Here is a 16,449-nt window from a genome sequence, read left to right as displayed (position 1 = left end):
GCGCAGTGGTTCCACAGCAGAAGCCTTGGAGGGGCTGTTGAGACCTCAAAGTGGGAAGGGAAAAAATCCCCCAAACCTGGCAGAGGCAGGATTGCTATGGGCAGGGTGACCCAGGCGCCAAGAGGAGAAGGGAGGAGAGAAAGAAGAATGGGCCACCCTTAAAGCACAAGGCAGAGTGTGTGGACTAGGGCTCAGGGGGCCTCCTTTCACTGAGCCCTGCAGGTGCGTGAGCTTACCTGCAGCCCTGCCAGGCCAGGAGGGATGTTGCAGGGCTGCGGCCACCCCCCTTCCCCTCGGGGACCTCCCTGGGCCTTACGAGGCATGGCACTATTCACTGCAGCTCTCACCTTGCTGGACCAGCGGCTCTCAGACCTGACAGTTTTATACGGAGAGGTCCCGAAGTCCCATCCCCAGGCATTTGACTTGGTTGGCCTGAGGTGGGGCTCTGCCATGGATTGTTTTTGTTCTGCTTTGTTTTATTTTAATCTTCCTGGGTGATTCTATATGTAGCCAGGGTTGAGAACCACTGTGCTAGTTTAAAGGTCACCTTCTCAAGGCTTCCACCACCTTATTTAAACTGCAACCCCTCTCGGAGTTCCCGTCCTGGCTCAGGGGTTAACGAATCTGACTAGGAACCCTGAGGTTGTGGGTTCGATCCCTGGCCTTGCTTAGTGGGTTAAAGATCCGGTGTTGCTGTGAGCTGTGGTGCAGGTCGCAGACATGGCTCGGATCCCGAGTTGTGTCTCTGGCATAGGCTGGCAGCTACAGCTCCAATTCGACCCCTGGCCTGGGAACCTCCATATGCCGGGGGTGCGGCCCTAGAAAAGGCAAAAAGACAAAAAAAATTTGCAACCCCTCTCATATGTCTATCTCCCTTCCCTACTAAATTTTCTCCATTGAACTTTCCACCATTTAATATAGAATTTATTACTGTAATTGTTATTTATCATTATGCTTCTGTCTGTATTTTCCCTACATCCCAGGAGGGATTTTAATCTACTTCATTCAACGCTACATCCCAGCCTCCAGTACAATGTCTGGCACACAGAGTAATTGCTCAATAAAATCTTCAATGGAATGACTGAATGAACGAGGACAGGTCATATCCACCTGGCTCTCTGCTCTCTCCATCCCCTCCACACACACACACACACACACACACACACACACATACACACGCACACGCGCACGCACACACTCACATGCACACCCCTAGGATAATACCTAGCACATAGTAGGTACCTGTGTTAGTGTCCTAAGGCTGCTATGTGAAAGCAAAACAAACTGGGTGGCTTAAAAAAAAAAAAGAAATTTGGGAGTTCTCATTGTGGCTCAGCAAGTTACACACCCGACTAGTATTCATGAGGGTGTGGATTCCATCCCTGGCCTCACTCAGTGGGTTAAGGATCTGGTGTTGCCGTGAGATGCGGTGTAGGTGCCACATGCAGCTTGGATCTGGTGTTGCTATGACTGTGGTGTAGGCTGGCAGCTGTAGCTCCGATTCAACCCCTAGCCTGGGAATTTCCATACGTGCAGAAATTAGGGTGCAGCCCTAAAAAGCAAACAAACAAATAAAAACCCCCAGATATTTATTCTGACCCAGTTTTGGAGGCTTGAAGTCTGAAGTTAAGGTGTTGGCAGGGCCCTGCTCCCTGTGTGTCTCTGGGTAGAATCCTTCCTGGCCCTTTCCAGCTTCCAGTGGTGGCTGTCAATCCTTGTGCTTCTTGGCTTGCAGCTGTGTCACTCCAACCTCTGCCTGTGTCCTCGTAATGTGTCCTCCATGCATATGTGCATCTTCGCAGGGCATTCTCTTCTTATAAGGGCACTGCTTACATTGGATCGGGGCCCACCCTCTCCAGCATGACCTCATCTTAACCTGTGTCATCTGCAAAGACTCTATGTCCAAACAAGGTCACATACACAGGTGCCAGGGGTTAGGACTTCAACATATCTTTGAGGAGGACACAATTCAATCCACACAGGGTCTAATATATATTTGCTGAATGGAAGAGACTATTCATAGTAAAGCAAGGAAGAAGCCGGACCCATAAGTCCCATAGCTCTTCCTTCTACCCACTGGGCCTCTTGGGGTCCCAGGCATGTCATTTTAGGAGCCTAGAGGGCCCGGGGCCTGGCACCCAGCAGATACCCAGCAGTGTTCACAGAACTAACAGCAGAACGGTGGCCAGGCAGCTTGCGGTCTGTGCCAGAGGACAGGGGAAACAATACCTGTGTGCAAGGGGCTGGGTGCTTTAGAAAGCCTGGCCCCCTCCAGTCTGCGGGGATCTACTTTTCTCGAGCAGTTCTTTTGCGGGTGCCGAGGAATCCTGGACGGGCAGGTTGCTGGCTCCCTTCGTTCAGGTGGTGTGACGGTGACCAGCAGCCAGGGAGGAGATGGCGCAAAGCAAGGCTCCAACTTGCACAGAAGCTTGGACAGGTCCCAAGTCTGAACCCTGCAGCCTCGCCTCCACGCTGATGGAAACCCTGCCACCTCCACATCCCCCCACCTCCTGGCAGAGGTGAAGTCACACTCCTGGGCCGCCTCGGGGGAGGATGCTGCAGAGTGGCTGTCACTTCTGGAGGCTCCTCTGTTTTACGAGGTCTACCTAACGGCAAGCTGTCTGTTCTGTTGGCCAAGATTTCCTGATCTGCTCCTTGGCAATTCCGAAGGCCATTTTACACCAGCACAGGGCCCAGACATGCAGAAAGGTACTAATTCATCGATTAGCTCCCACTTGAGAGCTCGTCTTGGCAACGCGATCAGGCCCTCCTGGTGGGCGCACAGAAGCTGGGCAGGCCCGCTCTGGCTGCACACTCCTCCCTAATTGCCTGCCATCCATCACTCACGGTCGCCTGCATTCTACTCCAGAGGCAAGAGCAGGCAGGCTCTGCACCCCAGTTACCACAACAGGCCCTTCAGCTCTCTGTCGCAGCCTCAGCGCAGCCTCGCCAGGTGCATTTTTGGTTAAGAGAGTTTCCTCACTGTTTCCCCCTCTCACTGCCAACAGGCCCTAGGATGCGATAAAGCTGCCGCATCTGATCCTATTCCTGCACAGAAGCCACATCCTGCAGCATCTTTGAACAGCTAAAAGCTAGGGGGCTGGGCAGGGGGCAGCATGAGGACCTGCTCCTCTGAGCTCCTGCATCGCCCCCCACCCGCCCCCCATCTGGCACAGAGAGTGAACTTGAGAAATGCCAAGAGGCAAGTCCTTTGTTTGCCCAGGAGGGGTAGGAGCCCGAGGTAACAGAGGTCATGGTGTGGGGGCTGGGAAGGGAGCATGGCAAGGTCTCAGCCCAACTCTAGGGATGGTGGGCCCAGCAGGAACTGAAGGTTCTGGGAATCAGGGCAGGAAGCACCCTGGAGGCCCAGCCACAGGCCAGGGGTCTCTTCTGGACTGAGAGGGTTGCCCCCTCAGCATCTCTCCATTTGCTCCAAGCCCTACAACCCAGAGAGCCACCTAGGTCCATGCCCCTTGTCAGACAAAGGAGCGGGGATGGGCCTCTCACAGGCACTAGGTGAGCAGTGCAGTCAGGTGCGGTCTTATCAACACCTGGCTGAAAGTGGGCACCAGACCTGGGCGTTTTCCAAGGGGAGGTGGAAAATTGTTAAGGTGGGGCATCGTAACAAGAGCAGCTGGGGGACCATCCAACAGCAGAGGCTGGAAGAAACAAAGAGGAAGGCCAAGGGGAGGACGCTAAACACAGTGGGTGTGTCCGCACACTTCATTAAGTGAAGTAAGCCAGACACGAAGGGACAACCACGGTAGGATTCCATTCATATGAGGACCCTGGGAATAGCCAAATTCATAGAAAGTGGAATGGTGGTTGCCGGGGGCCAGAGGAGGGTTGGGGGTGTTAGGATTCAGTGAGTACAGATTTTGGGTTTTGCAAGATTAAAAAACTTCTGGAGATGGACGGGGGTGACGGTTGTACGACAATGTGAAGGTCCTTAATGCCACTGAACGGTACACTTAAATTGGTTAAAACGATAAATTTTATACTATGTATTTTAACCACAATTAAAACAATTGATTAATTAAAAGATCCAACCCCAGTAGCTCTACCAGAGGGGTTGTGAGGCCGCTGTTCCCACAGCACGGGGCTCAGCCAGAGCTCACTGGCGAGGGCCGGATATTCCCTAAAAGGTGAGCACAGTGTCTTTTCCATCTACTCTGAGTCATGCCTGGCACCTAGCAGCGCTCAATAAATTTGTGGAATGAATGAGATGATAATACAAAAGCCCTTTATATCTATAATTGATGTGATATATGGCAAGAAAAGAATACTACTACTTTTTTTTTGTCTTTTGTCTTTTTAGGGCCACACCTGCAGCATATGGAGGTTCCCAGGCTAGGGGTCAAATTGGAGCTACAGCTGCTGGCCTACACCACAGCCACAGCGACGCGGGATCTGAACTGTGTCTGTGACCTACACCACAGCTCACAGCAAAGCCAGATCCTTAACCCACTAAGCGAGGCCAGGGATCGAACCCACATCCTCATGGATACTAGTCGGTTTTGTTAACCACTGAGACATGACAGGAACTCCCAAGAACACTTTTCTTAATCTCAGGTTGGAGATGGGAATGCTGTGTGTTTGTGGACCACACCTCTCGGTCGTCCGATGGCTGGGGACGTGGGGAGCGAGACATTTCCCTCTCTGCCCACAGAGTGCACAATCCACCCACGGGTATCTGAGCATCGCGGACACTGTCGCGTGGTCATTATAATTCAGAACCACGCCGTGGCTGAGCCAGACGCCAGAGTGACCTGGGGACGCAGCCAAGTCCTTGAAGGAGACAGGAGAGGAGATGATAACCTTAAAGGGGGGGGGGGTGCTGGGGAGAGATGGGAAGGGAGGGAGGAGGGCGGGGGGCAGCACAGCCCTCCCCAGACCCAGCTGCACCTGTCCTGTGCAGGGAGCGGGGAGTGTTACCTCATTTCCACCCCCGGGTCAATAGCCCCTCTGCCAGACCCCCAGCTCCAGCCCCTCCAGGCTCATGGGTCTCTGAGAATGAGGCTCTCATTCCGACCAACGAACCAAGACCCCCACCCCCTGGCAAGCACAGCACATCATCCGGAACTCCCCCCAGCATCCAAATAGATGAAGCCCTGTGAGGAAGGGGTTTCTTTAGCAGACGACCGGCACCTCCTGGAGGAGGGGGCCTTCTCTCCACTCCCACAGATAGCAGAGTCTCTGGAAAGATCCATCTCACCCCCTACAACCTGTAAAACCTCAGGGCTCCGGTGTGTGGACTGATCAGGTGCGGGCCATCCTCCTTTAGTAGGGACCCTGGTGGAAGCAGGGAACCCTTGAGTACCTGCTCAGGTCTGGCGGGGTGTTCCCTGCCCCCTGAAGCCTTTGGGTATGGGGTTCCCTGACCTTGACTCTCATCTGGTAGCCTGCCCAGGAGCGGGCTCTGCCTCAGCAGGGTGAACAGTCTGCAGCCACCTCCTGGGCCAGGGCCTACACACTGCACCCTGTACCTCCCCTACCCTCCCAGCACCCCTGCAAGAAGCCCCAGGGCCCCTCTTACAGGCTCTGCTCATCAGTGACTGAGCGGTGCGCCGTTTAGCACCATACCCCGCTAGAACGCACAGTCCATGTCGACAGGTCCCTAGCCCCGCTCCCTGTGTGACACATCTCCACTTTACTAATGATGAATCCTTTGTTAGTGTATGTCTTCCCACACTGAAGGCGAGCTTCCCAGCGACAGGACAGTGTCCCCCTCAATTCCCACCATGGTCTCTACCTCTAGCTAAGTAGTGGTTCCTGGCGATGCAGGCAGAGGTTAAATCTTCACTGAATGGGAGTTCTCGTGGTGGTGCAGAGGAAACAAATCTGACTAGGAACCATGAGGTTGCGGGTTCAATGCTTGGCTTCGCTCAGTGGGTTAAGGATCTGGCGTTGCCGTGAGCTGTGGTGTAGGTCACAGACGTGGCTTGGATCCTGCATTGCTATGGCTACGGTGTAGGCCGGCAGCTATAGCTGTGATTCAGCCCCTAGCCTGGGACCTGCTCAACACAGACATTCGTTTTCCTCCACAAGGGTGACTGCTTGGCAAGGGTGAGCTGGTGGTACCCGGATTCTGGCTGCATCAGTACCTTTACTCTGTCTCCCTGATGTGGTGCCTTCCCTGGGTGGCACCAACCCCCATGTCCCTCCTCCCAAGTCAGAGGACCAGGAGCCCCCAACCTGGAGCACATCCTGGAGGCCCTTGTCCCAGAAGTGGGAACAGCACGGCCCCGCTCTGACCCTGGCACTGTGTCTAGGGGGAGGAGAGGTAGACAGGAGGGCTCCCGAGCCTCAGGTCTGAATCCAGCAGGGGCCCCGGCCCCAACTGACCTGTCCAGCCAGCAAGGCTGAAACAACTCCAACTGTTACCACATCTCAGACTGGAGAGGCATCTGAGGGGAGGTCCATGGGGATCTCAAGGCTTCCTTGGCCCCTGGCCTGCCTCAACCCACGGCCAGTGGTGGCTCAGCACCAGAGCACCTGACAGGCTCCTGAGAATCCCGGGAATTGTATGCTGTGCAATGATTCTGCTTGGGGCTGGGGCTGGGGGCCGGGGGGAGGGGGAACAAGGTCACAGAGAGTGACGGGCGCCTGACTGTCACCTTCCCTGCCCAGGCCTGCTCCTGGGTCTCTTCTAGTCTCTTCCTCTGCTCTTCCTTCTAGCCTCTGCTACCACCTACTCGTCTCTCCCTCTCCTTAGATCCAGGCCCAAGCGGTCACACTGAAGAGCTGATTTATTTTTCCTGTGGCCTTGCTCCCGGTGGGGTTAGAGAATAGCATGTCATCACCCGCTCTAAATATTACAGCTCCCCAGAGAATTGACAAATGTGACTCATCACCCTTGCACTCCAGCTCCAGCATCCCCAGGCCTTTCTCTGTTGATGGGAGTGTGATAATAATCATAATAATAACAGTAACAACAATAATAGCTGCTCCCAATTACCGAACACTTGTTCTGTGCCAGATATGGTGCTAAGCGCTTGCCTCACATTATTTCACTTACTCGTTAACAACCCTGCTAAGCAGGTGATCTTTCTGTCTTAACATGCAGATGAGGGTTCCGAGTGGCTCAAAGCCTGTACCTCGCCCTGGTCACACGGCAGAGCCGGGATAACAGCAAGGGCTGCCTAACCTAGGGTCCCCAGGGCTAATCACTGAACCTTGAGCCAAGCCCCAAAGTGCATGTCTATGCTGTGATGTCATCCCTCCAGCCAGGACTCAATCCCCACCTGAGGCCAAAGGTTCAGCCCCAAACAGAAGACGAGGGCAAGGGATGTGTTTCCGTCAAGAGCAGTGGCTGATGAAACAGGGAAAGGGGCCCCAGCCGGAAATTTGCATATGATTGCTTGCGGCTAGGATCTGATGTGTACCAGCCAGCCCTAGTCCTGGCAATTTCAGAGTCAGAATTATGTCTGTCCCGATGAAAATGATGGCATCTTAGTTCGCCTCTCCTTTCATCTTGCTGATTGCTGTCATTGATCCTGAGCACATTCGGGAACAGAAATGCCCCCCCGTGGCTGGGGTCTGATGCTTGCCATGCAGATCCTCCAGGCACTCTGTAATAAGGATCCTGTTTGTTTCTTGACCCAAAATCACAGGCTCTGTGGGAGAGGAGGGGTGAGGGGGTGTCCCCCCAGAGGGTGGGCCACCCCGTGGGGTAGTCTCTATGGAAGAGGCCTGAGTCAGCTCCTCTGGCCCAACCTCTTTGCTGCAGAGCTGGACCCAAGAGCCAGCAACAGAGGGATGGGAAGTAAGATGATGCCCGCCGTGGGCAGAGATGCAGGAGTGGCTGGATGAGCCAGGGGTGCCTGTCAAGCCAGGCTGAGAATCCACACCTTGCACACCGGACTGTTTCTAAGCAGTGAATTTTCTGGATTTCCATTGTGTTCCACTTTATAGTTTAGTAAATCTTCGGAAAGCTCTGCTGTGCTAAGGACGATCGAAGCAAGTACATCTTATCCCTGCTCTGCCCGAAACAGAGTAGTGCTGGAGCCAGTGAGGTGGGGAAGACTGGACCAAGGGAGAAAGTTCCAGAAGGATGGAGCTCAGGGGCTCATTTGTGTGGGGACCACTTGGTGGGTCACTTCTTCCCACCTGAACCTTGGACCTGTGGGATTTGTTCTGATACAGAAGGCTGTTTTTCTACAGGTCCCAAGATAGGGAGTCCCAGATTTGAGGGGTAGCCATCAGACAGGAAAGGCCCCTGTGGCTCTTGAGTCACACATACAGGTGGGAAACCAACCCCCAAATCTCTTCTTTGAAGCCTCCCTTTCTCGAGGGCTCCTCAAGCCTGCTTCCCACAGAATTACCCTACAAACCTGCTGGGCACCAAAAAACAAAATGAAACAAAACAAAACAAAAACATCTGTCTAGCAGTTGGGCCAAGTACAAACTCCGAAATCAAAAAGCCTTCTGGGGGCAATTCCCTCACTTAACCAGTAATGGATCTGGGACCAGTTAATCTCTGTGCCCTATTCCCTCATCTGTTTTTTTTGTTTGTTTGTTTTTTGTTTTTGTCTTTCTAGGGCCACTTCCACAGCATATGGAGGCTCCCAGGCTAGGGGTCTAATGAGAGCTGTTGCTGCCGGCCTACACCACAGCTCACAGCAACGCTGAATCCTTAACCCACTGAGCCAGGCCAGGGATCAAACCCCCAACCTCATGGCTCCTAGTCAGATTCGCTAACCACCATGCCACAACGGGAACTCCCCCCCTCACCTGTTAAATGGGGATAATAATAGTACCAGACTCTTATATTTGCTGTGGGGATTAAGTGAATAGGCGAATGCGCTTGGAACAGTGCTTGGATTAACCAGAGCTCTGGACAAGCATTAGCTATTGTTCACCAGTGTGAGGACAGAGGCGGCTGGAGGAGACCAGCAGGGAAGTTCGCACCTACTGAGGCCCCCACCCCACCTCCCCCTTGAGCTCGGCTCTGCCGAGCCCGCAGCCCCTCAGGACACCTGCCAGGCACGGAGCCCCGGCCAGGGCAGCTTTTCCCCTGAGAGTCCACACTGGCCGCGCTGTCCCTGCCTGACGGTGGAGTGATGGTGGGCTTTGGGGGTGTCGGGGGTGGATAGGGGGAAGATACCCTGAAAACTGGGGACAAATATGTTGTACAGATACTTTTCTCTCCCAAAGGCTTAAAGCCTGCTCTGGGGAAGGGATGGGGGATGCAGGCGAATCGACAGTCTCAGATTCCAGGACACACTAGGAACTGGGCGGCTCTGCTGGTTCCGCATGCCAGCCCAGTGCCCTGCCCAGCCCTGCTGCCATCAGCCTCATCTTGAATGTATGTATGAGGGGGTGTGTGTGCGTCTTTGTGTGAGTGCGTCCAGGCACAAGAATTTACATTATTCTGTTTAACCCCTTTATTGAAAATTCAGTGCAAACCTTCAAGAGCGTCTCTTTACACCAACCTTAGAGGACTCCTGGGTCTTAGGGAAACTCGCCTACCAGAGAAAGGAACTCTCTCAAAGGCAAACAAGCGGCTCCTTTTCTGGGCATATGGGAGGATTATCAGGCTCTCCAGGAAGCCATGCTAGATAAAGGCCACTGTGTCGTTGGTGTCCCCATGGAACACAGAAGCAGATTTTGCACTCTATTAATCCACATCTGTTTACATGTCCCTGCTGTCAGCACTTCTGTTTATAGGGAAGCAGCAAACAGGCAGTCAAAGGAGCATGGGCTCCGGGGTGGCCAATCTGGGTGCACCCCGCTTTACCACCCCTGGCTGAGTGACCTTGGGCAGGGGTCTTCACCGTTCTGAACCCAGTCCCTAAACAAAGGATGCTGTTAAGGGCTCCCACCCTGTAGGGTTGTCAGCTTCCTGAAAGGATTAGCAATAAGGTGAATCAAGTCTGGTACAGTGCCTGGCACACACCGGCTTAGACCACATGGAAGCTGCTGGATGGTGGGGAAGATTGAGACAATGATGGTGACATTTGGGTACCATGTCTATGATTTCCACCTCCCTTTTTAGGCTAGAAGTTTCCCCAACAGCTTTCTCCTTTCTCCTCCTTCCTTCTGCGGCCTCACCTCCTTCTCTGCTATAATAATTCATTTAAAAGACCTAGAGGGGCAGGGCTGGAGCACCCTAGACAACACACGTCCCAAAGCCACCAGACCACCCTGTTCTTAAGGGGGGGGTGTCATCTCCTTTGGGATTCAGTGTTCCCACCCTGCCCTCGCCCCCACCCCAACGTCACCCCTACCTCACGTTGTCATGTTTCTGGATGTAAATCTTATGGAACATCATATCCTCCTGCTTGGCGTTGATGTCTGCTTTCATCTCCATGGCAACGTGGCGGGGAAGGACAGACAGCAGGAGCCGCTCCTGGGGAGGGAAACAGATGCTTTTGTCACAGCTCCTCCCCTTGCTGGCAGTCCCCTCTCCTCGCCAGGCTTCACTCCCCCTACTTGTGCCCCCACCCACAGGGGCCTGGAAAACCTCTCAGGCTCTCCTGAAACCCATGGGGCTGACACTTGCATGTGTTGGGGGGTGGGGTCGTGTCTCAGGGCTGCCTGACCCCCCCCAACCCCCATCTCCCTGGGACACCTCCTGCGTCTTCAGTGAACATGGGGAAAAGCACTCCTGGTGAATCTGTCTGTAGCACCGAGCATCTTAGGTGAGAATCCTGGGTGTCACCTGAGACCTTGGGCCAATGACTGGACTTTTCTGAGCCTCAGCTTCCTCATCTGTAAATAGGGATGGGGTTGTAGGGAGCATTAGAGGAGACGGATTCAGTCATGAGCTGTTCACCGAGCACTTCCTGTGCGGCCGGCATCATGCTGAGTGCCAGGAGCTAGAAGTGTGAAGGATTCAGGCACGGTCCCTCCTTCAAAAATCCCATCTCCTGTGGGTACAGGTACCAGGGGGCACTGAGCAGGGGGACCTGACCGAGGCTGGGAAGAAGTGGGGTGGTCACAGAAGGCTTCCCAGGGACCAGACGATGACCCGTGGAGCAGGCAGCTCCCTTTCTAGGTAGGGGACGGTGGCCCAGGAGGATGGGAAAGCTGCCCCATTTTGAGAAACAGAGAAATTAAGACTGGCTGAAAGGGAGGTTGGAGGGAAACAGGGAGAGGAGCCAGGGCCACCTTGTGGAGCGGGGTAGGGTCATGTCAGCCCTTGGTGGGGTCTTGACTTTGCCCCCTTTCTGCATTCTCCTGCAGGGCCTGCCTGCTCCAAGGGGTCCAGCTGTCCCTGAAGTGGCGCCCTCCGTAGTCCACACCCCACCAACGCCAGGCGCTCTGGAGGTTCTGGATCATGACTGATCTCCTTTGGGGCCTGTCCTTGTAGCTGCCTCCAGCCCTCCTCATTCTCCTGTCCTTCAGCACCAGGAGCTGGGCCGTCCTCCCCCTCCGTCTGCCCCCATGGCCCTCAGCTCTTCACCTGCTTCTGAATCTGCCTGGTGTCTCTCTCCCTCCTCCTGGCCCCATCTCTGTCCTCTTCCTGCTCACTCCTGCCCTCTGGAGCAAGGCTTCTGCCAGCACCTCGCCAGTCTCCTCCACACTGCCCCTGAGTCTCCAGCTGCCTGCCAGATGTCCTGCCGCCACCACCTGCCATCATGCCCACAGCACACTCACCCTCCCGAGGGCTCGTCTCACGTTTCCCGCCTTTGCCCATGACACGTCCCCACTCTGTTCTCCTGGTCACCAAGGTCAAGACCTTACCCACGTAAACTGCTCTTGCTTTTCGGAAATTTTTCCCCCAAGACCCATCCTCCTCTCCCTTCAGCCCCGGGCCTGCCCAGCACTGATAAATCTTCCCTCAGTTCCACCAGACTCTTCTGGACCCACCGGGTTTACTCCATATTTTCCACAGCAGCCCAACGCCCTCACTCCATCTGCCCCCTCCCTGTGCCGGGCCCGCTCCCACCCACCTGGGCCTGGCTGCCATTCTCCTCTCCATCATCCCACTCTCAGCCTCTAGCAGGTTTAGGCTCCTTCAGGTCAGGACTGGATGACCAGGGCAGTCTCCAAATTGGTTCCTCCATCAGGTGCTTCTGACTCATCCTCCACATGCAAGCCAGTGAGTGGTCTTCCCAAAACAGCCACCTGAGCACTTCGCTGCCCAGTGTCAGCCCTGCTATCCCTCCTGCAGCTTCCAGGGGCCGGCACACCCTCTGTCTGGCCTCCAAGGTTCCAAGATCTGGCTCCTCCCCACCCAGCAGCCCCAAACTGAAGTCCGCCCTCTGCTCCAGACGGTGAACCACGAGAAGCTCTCAAGCTTCTGGTAATGTTTTCCTGCCTCTGCCCACAAGCTCCTCAGCTAGACTCACCATCCTCATTACTGCAGCTAACTCTCCTCAGGCGCACCCTCTTGCCTGGAGGAGGGTCCTGGCTCTGGCTGCCAGCATCCCCTCGCCAGCCAGGCCTTCTTATAGAGATCACTTGGTATTTCAATGGTTTGGTGCCAGCGTCTCCCTGAGGATGGGAGCTGCGACTTGCTCAGCTCCACTGCTGACAGCCTTATACATGGAAAACTGGTGAACCAGTGAGGGAGGGTGCCCTCTGGGGGCCAACCTGGTCTCCCCAGGCATCAGTGGACATGGCCATTGAATGCCATCTCCTATTTACTGAACTCTCAGTAAACAGCTACTGGTGATAGAAAAACAAGCTAAGGAGCTCCCACTGTGGTGCAACAGGATCGGCAGTGTCCTGGGAGCCCTGGGACACTGGCCCAGCACAGTGGGTTAAGGAGCCGATGTGCAGCTTGGATCTGATCCATGGCCCAGGAGTTCCATATGCTGGGGAGTTGGGGGGGAGCAAAAAAGAAAAAAAAAAAGAAAGAAAAAGAAATACAAGCTAAAGGGCAATTCTATGGAAATACAGGATGAGTGGAAGAAAGTGTGTGACAAATTGTTTAGGTTTATGAGAGACTTTCCTACATTTACAATTAGTTTCGGGGCTGAGGGCCAGGTGGAGCGGGCAAGGGGTGGCCAGGGAACAATGTTGAGTCCCCTCATCAAGTGACACCTAGGAGCAGCCCTGGATAAAGAGCATCCCTTTCTGTAGAGGGAAGGGGAGCCTGACTCTGGGCCCTGGCTGGTGGGGAGGGCCTGTCCCCCAGAAGCATGCCTCCCCTCCCTGATGCCCGGGCCTGGAACATGGTATGGCAAACGTATTTCTCCCCCACATCCCTGTGGGTTCACTGGAATGTCCCGCCTGTCCAGGGCCACCACAGTAAACTGTGATGGACAGTAGAATGCTAATGTTACTAGAGAAGGGACAATGTCTAGGAGTGAAAGGGGACAAAACCTAAATCGGGAGGGGAAGGAGATGTCCTGATCTCAGGGAGAGATGCTGTGGACTGGAAGGGGGATGAGAGAGGGGGCTTTTGACCCAGGTAGGGGGGTTGGGGGTGGGCAGGGTGCAGAGGTGAGGCAAGCTTTTCCTCTTTCCTTCCTTCCTTCCTTCCTTCCTTCCTTCCTTCCTTCCTTCCTTCCTTCCTTCCTTTCTTGTCTTTTAGGGCCACACCTACAGCATACGGAGGTTCCCAGGCTAGGGGTTGAATCAGAACTGCAGCTGCCAGCCTACACCACAGCCACAGCCACAGCAATGCAGGATCCAAGTGGCAGCAGTGACTTACACTGCAGCTTGTAGCAATGTCAGATCCTTTAACCCACTGAGCGAGGCCAGGGATTGAATCCACATCCTCATGAATACTAGTTGGGCTCTTAATGTGCTGAGCCACAGTGGGAACTCCGAGGTGAGGTAAGCTTTTCAAGAACAGACAGTGGGAAGACTCAGGGATACCCCTGGGCACGGGTTTCATTGAAGAGGCTGCACCTGGAGCCCAGATGGGGCCAGGAGAGCACATGGGAAGGCCTGACCTCAGACTGGATGGCATGAGCTGGGGGCCTGCCTGGCACAGCAGCCATGGTCCAGGCCTGGAAGGGAAGCAGGGACAGGTGGTGACTGGGGAGGGCCTAGAGAGGCCCTGCAGAGCTCTCCCCCTGGCTCAGCATCTGGATGCCACCAGCCATATCACTGTAACTCCCTAGGCTGAATCCAGACCGAGGCAGAGATGCCCTCAGACTGTGGCAGTGGCCACAGTGCCCACACTGTGCTGGGCAGGGCACAGATGATGACCTGATTGCTGTCCAGGCTTCTGTCTCTCTGTCCTCATGCTCAAAGGCAGACCTTGCATGTTTACACCTGCCATTGACTTGACACAGTTGTGGCACAGAGCAGGGCTCCACCAATGTTGGTGCAGGTTTTGGGGAGATGCTAACAGAAGACGAGAGGGAGGCCCCTTGGTTTGGAGTAATCTTATCTCTGAGAGGCAGGACTAGTCCCAGTCCAGTGGGAGTCCTAGCATCCCGCTGACCTGCCCCCTCTCCCCTCCTGGGGCCTCCCTCCAGGCCTGCTGTCAGGGAGCCATGCCCTCTGGACAGTCTTAGTTCCTAGGCTTCTATCAGGTTCACATGCAGGATAGGATACAGTGGTGACCCAGCCAGACCTGAACCCCCAACACGATGCCCACAGGAGGTCAGGAGGACAGGACGAGAATCCTGCCAAGTCCCCAGCCCCGACCCCATCCTCAGCCAGAGGAGCACAAGGGGTTGGGGGTGGGGTGCAGGGCAGGGCTTGCAGGGGGAAGCCCCCCAGCTGGTGGCCTGTGTGAATGGCCTGCCTCCCACTCAGGAGTCCTCTGAGGGTCAGATTTAGGGTAAGTCACCCGGCTTCCTTTTCCTGAACCCATCAAACCCCAGAACTCAGCACAGAGAAAGTGCCTAATGAGGGCATCAGTGGGGCCGACAGCTTGATCTCCTCTCCTGCTCCCCCTTCCCCGGGGAGCGCCTTAGTCCCAGGAAGGGATTCTTGTCAGCCCCTGGGAAGGGGTGCCGGGCTTCCTGCTGCCCAGGCCTGGCTGCCTGGTTTGCCTGCACACCCCAGGGAGACGCTGAGGAGGCAGCAGGCGAGGGCAAGGCCAGAGCTCTTCCTCCCCGACAGCATATTCCCACAGAGCCAGGAACGCTGCGCTCCCTCCAAGGGAGACATTCCCCACTGGCTGGGCCATGGCCCCTGGCCTCCGGCAGGGCTGGACAGCTGCCCTGAGTGCAGCTGGCAGGAGGCAAGGCAGCAGCTGGGCTGAGGCAGGGTCCCTCACTCACCTGCTGCTGGTTCTCCCGCTGCGAGTGGAGCCGCGCCTGGATGCACTCCCGGGTCTCCTGGAAGGCTTGTCTCTGGGAGACCTCAGCTGGGTAGTGGGTACAGACGCCCACGATGTTGGTGCAGGAGAAAATGAGGACATTGGAGACGAGCTGCAGAGGGAAAGATGAGGACGTGGAGCTCAGGCACCAGGTACTGGAGCCCCAACCACAACCCTCCTGGCCCCAGAGCCCAGGGCCTCACTGGAGCAAACACACACCCAGCTGCCAGCAAACAAAGGCCAAGGGCACCCCCCCACACCCCCGCAGCCAACTGCCTTGAGTAGCCAAGTGTAATCAGTTAGACTCTCTGATGTCCTCAAAGCCCAAAGCTTGGCTGGCCTGGGATGGCGAATGGCCCTAAGGATGCTGAGTCACCGAATAATCCTGCTGTCCATAGTACCAAGGGTTAAGAGGTCAGGTGGGCTGGTGATGGTGTGACAGAGCTGTATGATGGGGGCAGCAAGGGCACTGCAAGGAAGGTCCCTTGAGGTGGGTAGGATTTCCCTGAAAGTGTGATAGGGGCCACATAGGACAAAGGACTGCTCTTCCAGAGAGAGGCCTGAGATGGCCATTCCCCAAGGATCAGCTCCAACGAAACAAATTCCTGCCAACACCCAGCACTGTGCAGAGTCCTCCAGGGACTGAGAGAAGGACCCCCAGCCAGCAGAGATCTGGGTCTCATCTCCTTCTCTGCCTCAGCACCAGGGCCTCCTGACAGCCCCACTACCACACCCACTGGCGAGCATCGAGCCCTGTTCCTCATCCATGCCCTCCTCTGTGCTGACAGGGACATTAGTACGGAGAAGTACCCCCACCCCTCAGGTCACAGAGACAAGCCTGGAATTCTTTTGAAAGCAACGCCTACTGAAAAGCTTACGGAAAACACAACACAACCCACGAAAGCAAGTTGACATGGCACCTCCAGATCCCGCCACAGGTGCCATCTAGGCAGAACTTCTCTTGGCAGGTACAGCTCCTGGGGTATCTGGATAAATGGATCCTGGTTCTGCCCTCACTTCAGGCCACGCAAGATGGAAGCCTCGCTCAGCTTTCTAGACCCCCAATCACGCTCTCCACTTAGCTCTTTTTTTTTTTTCTTTTCGTTTTGTTTTAGGGCTGCACCCGCAGCATATGGAGGTTCCCAGGCTAGGGGTCTAATTGGAGCTATAGCAATGCCAGATCCAAGCCACGTCTGCAACCTACACCCCAGCTCATGGCAACACCAGATCCTTAACTCACTGAGTGAGGCCAGGGATCGAGCCCGCAACCTCATGGT

General features: G+C 55.2%; 1 protein-coding gene across 3 annotated transcripts in view; it reads right to left on the bottom strand.

The window, feature by feature from the left end:
- The window catches only part of ADCY5 (adenylate cyclase 5), a 162,745-nt gene that overhangs the window by 54,536 nt on the left and 91,760 nt on the right, over window positions 1–16,449 (bottom strand). For all 3 annotated transcript variants that reach the window (XM_047790662.1, XM_047790647.1, XM_047790655.1), the window contains exons 2-3: window positions 15,135–15,284; window positions 10,230–10,351 (exon numbers count right to left, since the gene is read on the bottom strand). In XM_047790662.1, the coding sequence (XP_047646618.1) occupies window positions 10,230–10,351; window positions 15,135–15,284 (272 nt within the window). The remainder of the gene's footprint in view (window positions 1–10,229; window positions 10,352–15,134; window positions 15,285–16,449) is intronic.

The sequence above is a fragment of the Phacochoerus africanus genome, chromosome 1 (genome assembly GCF_016906955.1).
Source record: "Phacochoerus africanus isolate WHEZ1 chromosome 1, ROS_Pafr_v1, whole genome shotgun sequence".
Lineage (NCBI taxonomy): Eukaryota > Metazoa > Chordata > Mammalia > Artiodactyla > Suidae > Phacochoerus > Phacochoerus africanus.
The sequence above is the reverse complement of the archived record's forward strand: the minus strand, read 5'-3'. Positions and strand labels throughout refer to the sequence as shown.